At 55.7% G+C, this 12,311-nt stretch overlaps 1 protein-coding gene across 16 annotated transcripts in view; it reads left to right on the top strand.

Annotated features, from left to right (window-relative positions):
* The window catches only part of Camk2b (calcium/calmodulin dependent protein kinase II beta), a 139,809-nt gene extending 128,855 nt beyond the window's left edge, over nucleotides 1-10,954 (top strand). For 5 of the 16 annotated variants that reach the window (XM_048786528.1, XM_048786527.1, XM_048786524.1 and 2 more), the window contains 9 exons: nucleotides 428-472; nucleotides 1,969-2,017; nucleotides 3,259-3,372; nucleotides 3,848-3,976; nucleotides 5,186-5,314; nucleotides 9,669-9,744; nucleotides 9,828-9,922; nucleotides 10,165-10,398; nucleotides 10,738-10,954. In XM_048786528.1, coding sequence (XP_048642485.1) covers nucleotides 428-472; nucleotides 1,969-2,017; nucleotides 3,259-3,372; nucleotides 3,848-3,976; nucleotides 5,186-5,314; nucleotides 9,669-9,744; nucleotides 9,828-9,922; nucleotides 10,165-10,397 — 870 coding nt within the window. In that variant the 3' untranslated portion in view covers nucleotide 10,398; nucleotides 10,738-10,954. The remainder of the gene's footprint in view (nucleotides 1-427; nucleotides 473-1,968; nucleotides 2,018-3,258; nucleotides 3,373-3,847; nucleotides 3,977-5,185; nucleotides 5,315-9,668; nucleotides 9,745-9,827; nucleotides 9,923-10,164; nucleotides 10,399-10,737) is intronic. The other 11 variants (XM_048786530.1, XM_048786529.1, XM_048786526.1 and 8 more) reach the window with 6 other exon arrangements.
* Nucleotides 10,955-12,311: the final 1,357 nt, after the last annotated feature.

The raw sequence follows: 12,311 nt of genomic DNA, 5'->3' as shown, positions 1-12,311 counted from the left end.
GCATCTTTAAGCCTGTGCCTCCCCCACGCTGGGGCAGAGGGTCCAGGCAGCAAAGGGTGGGGAGGACTCCTGGAGGCAGAGCCCACATGTACCTGCAGCTTCTCTTGGCCTCCATGAGCTCCATCATCCCTCGGGAGGGCAGGTGCCGTCTCCAGCCTGGGAAGATCTGTTGGTTCCATCATGTTGGTCGGACCCCAGCCTGCTCCACTGCCCTGAGGGCCATCGCTGACCACCTGCTGCCTCCATCCCTATTGGGCCATCTCGCTGACCACTTGTCGCCTCCATCCCTGTCCCCTCTGCTCTGCACTCTTTCTGGGTGGACTCTGGCCGCTGCCCACTCCTCCTCTGTCTCCCTGGCTCCCTGTCCTCTGCTTCCTTCTTTCTCACTCTCCCTCTCTTTCCTTCCTCTGTCTGCCGCCTTCTATAGGAGCCTCAAACCACCGTTATCCATAACCCAGTGGACGGGATTAAGGTACTGCGGCTGCCTCACTCCTCCTCACCCTTTCCTCGGGCAGGAGGCGCCGGGCCCAGGAGGAGGGTCTGGACAGTGACCTGGGAAAGCATTTGTGCCCAGAGTGGAGGGCAGGTGTGCAGTGGCCTGAACTCCCAAGGCAGAGCAGAGCCCACAGGCCCACCTGCCTGGGGACCACAGCAGAAAACGAAGCGCCAGGCGCTTCCCTGGGAAGAAATCTTACAGCTGTGCCCTGTCACCACATGCCAGCTCTCAGCCAGGCTCCAAGGGGACCTCCCACTACAGGCACTGGGGCAGGTCCACGGCTCAGGAACTTTGTCCTTGCCCCTCTGGCTGCCCCCCACCCCTCAATCCCTAGCATAGCCCCAGTGCTTCCTGCTGAGCGGACCCCCCCTCCTCTCTGCTCTGCCATCCGCTCCATCACATTGGCGTCATCACCTGGGGCCGGGGAAGGGGCTGGCTCTCTGTGGTGGTGGGAGGGATGGGCAGGTGGCTGAACCCTTTCCAGTACAGCACCCATGCCAGCAAGCAGTTCAGACTTATGCCAGGACCTGAGCTCCCCTGAACCCCCAGAATGCCCCCATGAGGCCCCCATTCCCTTCTGAAGGTTCCAGAAGACACCATCCCATGACAGGGACCAGAGGCTGTGGGCATCCCCAGTGCTAGGCACCAAAGACCTGTCTTCCTTCCGCTTGGATAATGGGTGCCCCTTGGGCCCTGTGTGTCTGGAGAGGGATCATATTTCTCTGTGAGGGACCCCTAGACAACATTTTCTGGGTTGAGGTGAGCCATGATCCTACACTTGAACACCTCCAGTTCGGGCCTAGGGCCCAGAGCAAAGTCCAGTCAGTGTCCAGACCAAGGGGTAGTCCCTCAGGGACCTATGAGATTTATATTCCTTCTGAGGAACACAGCAAGGTCCCTGGAGACATGAGGCATCTGGATACTATTTTTCTCTGAAGGGCAGCAGACACTTGAGGTGGGAAGGGCTGGGCCTGGCAGGATTTGGAGGGGCAGATGGCCCAGGTGGGCATCTCACTTTTTTCTGGGGAGGGGCTAGGTGGCAGGTATATTCTGTCTGGGGCCCCAAGAGACTTGAATCTGAAAGTTGCTCCATCTAAATGTCAAATGCCCAGGCACATCACCAGGAGTTAGAAAAATCACCTTGTGTTTTAAGTCTTGAAATTTCAAAATGCCGGTTCCTCTCATTAGACAGTCAGTTAAGCATCCCGGAGTCTCGCTGGGAAAAGGGAAGTCAAGGCCCTTGCTGTTGGGGATGTGGATGGATGCTGCTTATGGTGGGACAGGATGAGGCCTGGAGAGGGCTCCTGCACAGGCAAGGGAGCTTTCTCCTCCAGTTACTGCTCCATGAGATTTGGGGGGCCCCAAGGCCTGCCACCGCAGGCCTGACCCAGAGCCCTTGGCTAATCCCACTGCTGGCTGTATCCCTTCTATCCTCAATCACATCCTGACCTGAACCTCCCGTGTTTCCTCAGGAATCTTCTGACAGCACCAACACAACCATAGAGGATGAAGATGCTAAAGGTACCTGCCAGAGACCTAGCCCATCCATGCTGGGTTACTCTTTGGGGTGGATAAGCCTTCAGGGGGTCCAGTGTCCTACAACACAGCAGCTTAGGACCTGGTGTTAGAGGCTGCCCAGTGTGGACAAGAAGCAGCTTTGAGACCACCACCAGGCTTCTCAAGTACCCTGTCTAAGTGAGGAAGCCATGGCCATGAATTGGGGCTTGTTCTGTTCTGGGAGCCAGGAGCTCAGTTCCCATGGGGGACCAAGTATGAGGGTAGAATTTGCTCAAGATGTTGTTCTTCTCTTAAAGTTCCTTAAGCTTGTGATTCCGTCCATCTTGCACTGGTGAGTGGCTGGGTGACTGAACCATGCTTCGTTTCCTGGGAGCATCCCCCCTCCCTGTGGTGGGCTTCAGTGTTATACCCTGATCCCAAAGCTCTTCCTGCAGAGCACAGCCTTGTGTGTTCCTCCCAAAGACCACAAGGCACCTGGCACCATCGAGTGGTCCCCCAGCCTCTCTTCTGCCTTGTCCAACTCCCCAGAAGTAGCCTGGTAGCACTCCAGGCTACCTATTACATAGTCCATCAGCTGCCCTTTAGGATAGCCCCAGGGGTCAGATGGGGGTTCTGATCCTACCCGCCCCATCCAGCTGTGATGTTATTCCTGAATGTCCCTCAAGCTTCAGAGTGAGGTAAGCATAGGGCTTTGGACCCTTGACACAGGACAGTGGACATCTATGTCGTTCCCCCACAGATTGAAACAGGCCCTGAAGTCAGCAGTATGAAGACCACTCATACTTCCCTGTTCAAGATTGTGCCCTCAGCATGGGGCAATAACAAAGGTGGCTGAGCCTCAGTTTTGCAGAGAGATAGAAGAGGACAAGGGGGACAGGATAAGGCTCAGAGACAAGGCAGGAAACTAATATGGGGCAGGTCCTGGGGCTGCAGAACAGGACCACTGGGCCTCTCTCACCTCAGCCAGGACAGGCCCAGTGGCCACAATGCCTTGTGGTGATTGTCATTCCCACTTCCTGATTCTACAGGTCCTGGCCAGGGGCCACCAAATGAGGCTTCCTGACCCTAGTGGGTGGCCCCAAAAGATGACCCTCCTCACCCACCTCTGTTCACCCTCCAGCTCCCAGCAGTGGTCTGGGGTTCAGTGATAACCTCCCTCCTCCCCTTTCTAGCCCATTATGGGGCCTCTGCTGCCCCCTTTCCTAAGTGCCTGCCGCCTACCCACCTTCCTCTGTTCACCCCAGGCCCCAGGGTCACTGATGTCCTAAGCTCGGTGAGGAGAGGCTCGGGAGCCCCAGAAGCTGAGGGGCCCCTGCCCTGCCCATCTTCAACTCCTATTAGCCCCCTGCCAGCCCCATGTAAGTAGCCCGGGCCCTGCTGCTGCCGGGATCACTTTGAAGGGCCTGGCAATCCTCTCTGAAGGGCTACTCAAGAACCAAGTGGGGGGGACTGAGCTTGGACCAATGGCTCCAGCCTGATTCAGCCCTTGGCCTCTACATCAGGCTCCCAGAGCTGCCTTTGCCCAGTGAATGCCACCTCCATATAAGCCAGGGCCAGAGGTCTCTGTCTATGGGGAAACTGTCCCAGCCTACCTTCCTGCTCACAGCCTGCCTCTGGGCAGTCTTGGAGGCTTTGAAGGGTCAGGTCTTGATACCATGATCTCCAAGAATAGCCCAGTTAACTCTCTGCCCCATTCTGGGGACTTCTTGCTGCTGAGATAGCCTTCATGTGGGAAGTCTGAGCCCAGGGCCCTACTTTCCTCCCTCCTCTCGGCTCTGCCATCTTCTCATGCGTCTGTCTGCCTCGTGTTCATGTCTTGTCTGTTCCACCCAGCCCCCAGGATCTCTGACATCCTGAACTCGGTGAGAAGGGGCTCAGGAACCCCAGAAGCCGAGGGGCCCCTATCAGCAGGGCCTTCACCCTGCCTGTCTCCGGGTCTCCTAGGCCCCCTGCCCACCCCGTGTAAGTAGTGGCCTCCAGGCCTGCTGCCTCTCCTGCTGAGGGCTCACTGCGAATGGCCAGCGTTCACAGCTTCCTGCACCTGCTGTGCACGGCCCAGCTCTCCCCAGGCCAGGATGCCCAATGGGTATCCAGCCTGGCTGGGCTTCCTGGGGGCACATGCGCTAACTCAGCAAGGCAGCTACTTGGCTTCTGCCTCCAGGGACCCAGCCGTCTTTGTGGCTCATCTCCTACTCCCTACTCCCCACCTGCTCGCCGCCCACCTCGCTGTCAGCTCTAGGCCTCTCTCTCAGAAGGGCTGTCCTACACTTGGGCAGTTGGCCTGGCCCCTCCTTGCCCCCTCAGGCAATCTCTGCTGAGAATTTTCCAGCCTTGCTGACTTCACATCTGGTTCACCCTGCCCTGCCACAGTGCCCAGGAGCCTACTCCCAGGGATGCCTCTGGTTTCCAATGTACCCTCAAGCCCAGAGCACAATTTCCTCAGCAAGGGGTGGAGGGTTGAGGAATGTGCTGAAATTGGAATCCCAGTCAGGGTCCCCACAGTTTATAGGCAAAGAGATATGACATAAAGGCTTAGCCTTTACTGACTTGTGCTGTCCACATGGGCCAAGATCATGCTTCCTCTTAGATTTCCCTTCCCTAGCTGGTTATAGTGGTACACACCTGTAATCCCAGTGGCTCAGGAGCCTGAGGGAGGAGAATCACAAGTTCAAAGCCAGCTTCAGCAACTCAATGAGGCATTAAGCAACTTAGTGAGACCCTGTCTCTAAATAAAATATAAAAAATGGCTGGGAATGTGGCTCCATGGTTAAGCTTCCTTGGGTTCAATCCCTGGTACCAAAAAGAAAGAAAGATTTCCCTTCCCTTCCTCATCCATTTTTTCCCATATATCAAGCCCTTCCCAAGGGCCAGTTACACGAAGAAATATCCTCTGGCTTCCTTTGGGCCAGGTTGCCTCTCCTTGGAGGGCACCCTCTGCCCATAGCAGCTTCCAGCTCAGCCCACCTGGACAGACAAAGGCATCCTGGTTCATTCTGGAGCCAGCTCCCCACATTCCTTCTGTCCTCCCACATCCCCACACATCCCCCTATGTCTGCCTTCCATCCTCCTATATCTCCCTGTCTTCCCCCTCTGGCTTGGCTCTCAGCCCATAGTTTTCTCTCTTGCATGTCCCCTCACCCCACTGTGTTCACGTCTGTCTGTTCCACTCAGCCCCCAGGATCTCTGACATCCTCAACTCGGTGAGGAGGGGCTCAGGTACCCCAGAAGCTGAGGGCTCCCTGCCAGTGGGCCCCCCACCTTGCCCATCTCCGACTCTCCCTGGCCCCCTGCCCACCCCGTGTAAGTAGCACTTTGAGTGGCCCTGGAAGCTGTTTGGAGGGCTCAAAGGGGGTGAGCCCCTGCTGTGGTGTGTCACCAACCTGGCTCTGGGAAGGCCTAGCTTTTGGAGACATGGGGGACACAGGGTCCCTCTACTGGGTCATGGAGATTTGCATTTAAGCACATAAAGAAGTCATTTGGCCTCATAAAATTCAAATTATGGTCATGAAGTATGTGTGTATGCATGTGTGCGTGCGGGTGTGCATGTGTGTGCACAAGTGCCCGCGCGCGCACACATGTGCATATGATTGCCTGCATATAGGAAAAGCATTCCAAATGACATGTTTGTTGCTAACCTGTGCACTACCCTGTGGGCCATAGCTTTCTTCTGATGGGAAAATAAAGTGGGCAGCTGCCCTTGCAGTGCTGATCTTCAATGCAAGAGGCAGAGGGTCCATTCTTTGGCCAGGGCCCTTCACATTGTACAGGTTGCACTCTGATGAAGGTGGACTTGTGTGGATAGTATGGCAGGAAAAGAACATAGTCCTGGGTACTGAAAAGTTCTGGCATTCCAGCTGCCCAGCTGGACATCAGGGAGCAGACTTGAGGGCTAGCCAGGGGCAAGAGAGGGCGGGAGAGACAGGCGCAGACTGGGCGGCCTCCCCAGTCTGTCTGCTGACTGCCGGCCAGTATCGCTTACAGGGATGGATGACATCCCAGGGCTGCAGCCACCACCACCCCTGCCTCTAGGGAGACACAGAGTTGGGGGTGGTGCTGAGATGCTCTCAGAGAAGAGGCTGCCGGGCCAGGGGCTCGGCATGGCAGGGCAGTGGCTGGGTGAGTACCTGTGATAGGTGGGGCCTGGGGCCACCCACCTCCCTAATCCTCTGCAGGCCAGCCTTGGGGGACTGCTGCAGGTGTCTGGGGCAGAGTAGAGGAGACAGAGAGACCTACAGAGGGTGGGGGTATGCAGCCTGCAGTCTCAAAGGGGCTCCAGGTCAGCTGGAGGGATTGGAGATGAGGTGCTGAGGCAAGAGGCCAGGTTCTTGCTGGTGAGGGGGTTGGGGGTCAATCGTGGGGTGGACAGCATCTAAAGCTCATGAGGGAGGCAAATAGGAAAGGCACTGGGGTGAGCACAAAGTGGGGCTTCTGGGAGTATCGGCACCCTTTTGCATTTATTTCTGCAGCATCTCATCTGATTTTAAGGAGTCCTGCTGCCCTTATGGAGGGCAAGCCAGAAAGGGGGGCTTCCATAGGGGTCTGTACAGTTAGCTGGGTGGCTATTCTAGGTAAGGGCCTGTGGGGAAACTGAATGGCTGGATCACCTGAGGGACCATTGCATAGACTTGTTCCTTTAGGGTCTGTTCTGAACTTGGCTAGAGGAGGAAGGGCTACAAGAAAGGGTCTGTTTGGCCACCCTGGAAGGAACTGGGCAGGGCTGGGCAAAGTGCAGGGAAAGAAGTCTGTGGAAGGAGGAGGGCACCAAGTGCCAGCTCCATGCCATTCTGCAGCCAGGTTTCGAATCTCCCCCCTTTCTTGAGAAGGTGCCCACAGCTGTATTAGTTTGTGAATAGCCAGGTGCCACTGGCCCACCTCAGGCCAGACCCTCCCACCCGGGTACTCCCTGCACCCCAGGCCTAGCCCCCTAATCGGGGATTATGCATGAGGCAGGCTGATCCACGCTGATCCCAGGGCAGCTGTCCTGCCTCCCACCACTGCTGATTCTGAAGGACAGGGCTCTGAGCCAGCTGGGGTCAGATTCTACACCAGCCCCACTTGGATACGAGGGGGTTCCCTAGGCTGCTGGCTTCCTGCAAGAGAGCTGCAGGTAGCGTGAGGCCCTGGCTCACACTGGGCTGGGGAAAACCCTCCCAGGCCATACCTTGCCCACCACTTGAGCTTCTTGAGTTGTTGGGGACAGGGCATCTTGTCTTCAGCTGCAGGCATCATGCCTCAGGCGTCCCTTCATGCTGAGCGCCCTGCTCCCTCCCTCATGGGTGGTTTCCTTCTCCAGAGACCTGGACATCAAGAACTCAAAAGTACCCACAAGCTATTTGGGAAGACAGAGTGGGCTGGGTTGTATGGGGATCTAAGCAGCAGCCATTCCTCAGGGTAAGAGGTGTCTGGCCCCAATTCACAGGTTTCAGCTTCCTTACCTGTAGAATGGGCAGGAGGCTCTCCCAGCAGATCCTGTTTCCAACTCTGAGACCCTGTTTACTGCCTCTTGACTGGTGCTATGACCATGGACCTCCTCTTCTGCTTACTTAACATTTTCTCTTTACACTGACTCCCATTTTTAATTATAGATTGTTTAAAACTATATTCCTCAAATGAAAGATTGGTTCCACTTACCACAGTATAAGGTGACTATAGAATCAAAGCCCACTGGAAACAAAACAATGTCCTCCATTCCAGTCAGATTCTGCCCTGTGCTGAGGGCATAGCAGCAGGAGGAGGGCAGCTCACTCTGTTAGAAGCTCTGTTCAAAAGGGGATTATCAAGTGTCAGGAGGTGCTGGGCAGTGGAAGGCAGGGGCGACAGCCCAGGGAGCCTGGCTCTGGGACAGGGGAAGAATTTGGTTGCAGGTTCAGGAGAGCTCAGACCTGAAGCTCTGAGCCACCTCCAGAAAGAATAGGTGAAGTGGGGCGTGATGGGCACTTAGAATTTTGCAACCCTGGTGGGGTCCAGATGTTAAGGACCTGAATAGCTGTTGCACATTTGGAACAGAGCCCTGGTACTCTCCCAGAGCTGGGCATATAGATGTGGGACTGGGAACAGGAACTGGAGGGGAAAGGGTTTCTGGAACTCACAACCCACTCCTCCTGGAGACCAGCTTTCTAGAATTGATTGTGTGAGTAGCGGGATTAGGCACCTGCTGTGAGACTACCCTGAACACAAACAGTGATATGATCTAGACACAAGGCCAGGCAAGAAATGGAACCAGAATGATGGCACAAGTACAGCTGGGTCAGGAGAGAGGGCCTTTCCAAGATACGGGCAGATTACAAACATGCATGCATGTGCACACATATGGACATGTACCCACAGACACAGCATATGGGCACTCATATGCACTGTGTCACATACACACATGCAGGTGTGTAATTGTATGTAGCATTGTGTACATGCACACTGCATGACTGCTACATGCATGCACTCATACACAGGTATACATGTTTGCCTGCATGCACAAGCATGTGTGTGCACACATGCACATTCTCACACATGAATGCATCCAACTCCTCAGAGGTGCCATTGAGCAACTTCTGCCCTCACTGGCCAGGTGCTGCAGGGACCAAGCAAGGATAGCTCATATTTCGCAAGCAGACACAGATGCCTTCTGCCAGCACATGTGGTCACACGTGGGCTGCCATGTAGCAGGCAGTGTCTCTGCAGTGGTGGATTTAGCCCTCCTCCCTGCCTCCCAGGTACAAGTTCCCCTGTGTCCCAGAGGTGCTGCAAGAATGGTGACAGGCAGCCCTGCCATGGGATATATTATTGTCTGCTTCTTTCATCTTTAAAAAGTTTACAATAAACTGTAATTAAAGTAGCAAAGGGGCTTCCAGTTTATTGCCCTAGAGGTTAGGGAGCCTGTCTAGAAGCCTAGAGCCAGAACCCAGGAGAAGTGTCAGCCAGGAGAAGTAGCAGACTTAAGGCCAGTTGGGGTAGAAGGGTCTGCCAGGGCTCCAGCCCAGGACTAGGATAATAAATAGGCAGAGCCATAGGCTGTGGCTTCCAGGGAAAAGCAGGATATGGGGTAGCCAGAGACTGCATATTTTTTCCTGTGGACCATCTTGTACCTTAGTCTGTTCAGGAGCCCCTCACCCTCCAGGGACCTTGGAGTCACTCCCTGAGTCTGCTGATGGCTGCTCCTGCCTGGTGCTGACCCCTAGTAACCCACCACTCTTACCAGCTGCCAAAGAGTTGTTGGGGGAAGGAACTACTAAGTTAACATGGCACAGGTGGAAGATGGAGCAGGCAGATAAGTCAGGGTGGAAGTTACAGGAAAGCCCAGGTAGGACCCATGGAGATAGGAGGACCATTGTGGGGCGAGTTGTGAAAAGGGCTTTTTTTCCCTCTTTCTGCATTTTTCAGACATTTTGTTATATAGATGAAGTATTTCTGTCATTTAAAAACATTTAAAGAAAAATGAGATAGAGCTATTGCACTTGGAAATGAGGAAGCCATTGATGACTGTGGAGGGAGTGGTGTGATCAGGACAGTTTGGGCACAGGTGCCAGGGCCTGGGAGTCCTTTCTAGAAACCAGAAGCAGAAACCAGGGTGGGAGCCGCCACATGGATACAGCCTGCAGCTCAAGCTCCACCCAGGCCCCCCACCTCAGTGCCCAGTGGTCATCCCAGTGTTTTCCTGCAGCCCGGAAGCAGGAGATTATCAAAACCACAGAGCAGCTCATTGAGGCCGTCAACAATGGTGACTTTGAAGCCTATGCGTGAGTCTCTGGGGGGCTGGGGTGGGGGGGTTGTTGAGGAGGATGGAAAACTGGGCCCCTCCTCACTTGGGTTTGCCCCCCAGGAAAATCTGTGACCCAGGCCTGACCTCATTTGAGCCTGAAGCTCTAGGCAACCTGGTCGAAGGGATGGACTTCCACAGATTCTACTTTGAGAACCGTGAGTGAGGAAACTGGGGTGGGCATGAGGGGGTAGCACCTTCAAGGAAGTGCTTCAGTCAGGGGCAGGGCTGTGGCCAACTATGGAATCATCCCCACGAAGGGGAGCCAAGGTGGTGGGGGCAGAGAGCCAGGTGTGCAAGTCAGATGCTGGAGGTGGAGGGGGGATTATAGTGCATGCAGAGTGGGGGAATTGCTGGAGGGACCAGTTATCTTCAGTGCCGAGTCCCCACCTGTCTGCAGTGCTGGCCAAGAACAGCAAGCCGATTCACACGACCATCCTGAACCCACATGTGCACGTCATTGGTGAGGACGCAGCCTGCATCGCCTACATCCGCCTCACACAGTACATCGACGGGCAGGGCCGGCCCCGTACCAGCCAGTCCGAAGAGACACGTGTGTGGCACCGCCGTGATGGCAAGTGGCAGAATGTGCACTTCCACTGCTCGGGAGCACCTGTGGCCCCACTGCAGTGAGGTGAGTGGCCCTTGGGGACAATGGCCAGCAGTGTCACAGGGCACACCCTGAAGGCTGGAAACTGATGAGGCTGGAGAAGCCATGCAGGCCAGAACTTGGTGGGTCATGGTGGAGGGGCTCCCTAGCGCCACTCATCAGCACCTAAGATGGGGATCACCTGTGGTAGGCACAGGGGCGAACGCCTAGGTAGTAATTGAGCCTGGAGCCTTCTCGCAGCCAGGCCCATTTGTGAACATTAACTTGCCCACTCCCTGTGGGGGCCCTCTTTGTAGACAGCAAAGCCTGGGGGCCTGGTACAGGGGTGGGGTGCTGAGGAAGGTGACCCACCCCTTGTTTCAGAGCTGCGCCTGTTTCACCGGACAGAGTTGGTGTTTGGAGCCCGGCCGCCCTTGGGCGCACGGCCTGCCTGTCGCATGTTTGTGTCTGCCTCGCCCCCTCCCCTGGTGCCTGTGTCTGCAGAAAACAAGACCAGACGTGATTTGTTTTTAAAAATAAGATGACGACAACGACAACCACTCAAAAAAATTTGACATCGGATGAAATGGGAAAAGGAAAGGAAAAAAAAAAAAAAAACTAAAGAAAGGAAAAGCTGTAAAAATCTGGCATTTGTGGGGTCGCTCCCCACCCAAGCTCCACGTGTGTCCGTTTCGCTCCTGGCCTTGGGGAGCCCTTGGGGCATGAACATACCCACGAGGCCCCCACGCGTGCTGAACGGTGTTAGTCTGTAGGTATCGCACTCACCCCACACCTCAGGCATCTGCATCCTCCCGCCAACGCATGGGCCCTGTGTGTGCTGCCTGGCTGTTGTGGTGTCAGGTGTCTTGGGGAGGGTTGTGGGGCCACTGGGCTGCCTCCTTTCCCGCTAGTCGTGCCTGAGAGTTGCTGCTGTTCCTGCTTTCCCTTCCCTTCCCTCATCCCTGTGAAGGGCTGGGTGTGGGCTTCCTCAAGTCACTATCCAGCATGGATAGCCCCTCGCCCCTTGAGCGTGCAAGAGACCACCGCCCCCAAGGCTACCAGAGAAGCTTCAAGGGCCCTGGGCTCCAGCTCTGGTCCTTTGGGGAGTGAGGTGTGGAAGGGTAAAATTTGCCTCCAGGCCTTGTGCCTGGCAAGAGGACACTTTGGCTGCAGCTCTGATCTGTCCAGCTGTGGAGAGGGGAATCAGCCAAAGGCTGGCCTCCCTGTTGTTTGGAGCACCTGTCCCTTCCCTGCTGGCCAGCAGCAGAACAACAATGGCCCTCCCTCAGCCTGGGCAGCTGGGAGCAGACCTTACCAAGGACTGTGGGTCTGGAATCCCTGATGGACAATGGATGCTGGGAGCAGGCCAGGCTGCATCTGCAGAGATGGGGAACTGCGGGGCTCAGGGCTGGGTTGAATGACACAGCAAGTTTGAAAGAGGGGTAAGAAGGTGCTGGGCTTCTGCCTGGGCAGGGATCTGAGTAGTTGTTTGCTGACGTAGAAGTACTTTCATTACCTGGGCCTGGAGCAGAAGTCTCTGTGGGAGCCGTCCAGGAGCACGTGGAAGGCCAAGGGTGGTGGTGGGCCAGGGATGCAGCCTAAAGAGGTTAGGCTGGGGGCAAGATGTATGGGTGTGGGGCTAGACACTGATGGGTGGAGGGAGGATCCCTAGGGACAATGTGCTGCCTCCAGGGGCCGGTGGTGCTCCCAGGTATAGTTGCCTGGGCTCACTGTGAGGTGGTCCCGGCCCCTTATGATGGTGGGTGCCACGGCAAGGCTAAAGACAGAGTCCCAGGGCAGTTGGGCCAGGGAAGGTGGGTCTGAAGCCAGATTGGTAGGAGTGGGTAGGAGCCTTGAGTGCAGAGGTGCAAGAGCCTCCACCCCAATGCTGCCCACCTTCAATTCACGTCATTTTTCAACAAGGATTTTCTTTATCTTCCCCCACAAATCAAGTCAAG

This window comes from Marmota marmota, unplaced genomic scaffold (genome assembly GCF_001458135.2).
Source record: "Marmota marmota marmota unplaced genomic scaffold, marMar, whole genome shotgun sequence".
Taxonomy (NCBI): Eukaryota; Metazoa; Chordata; class Mammalia; order Rodentia; family Sciuridae; genus Marmota; species Marmota marmota.
This window is presented reverse-complemented; position numbering and strand designations above follow the sequence as displayed.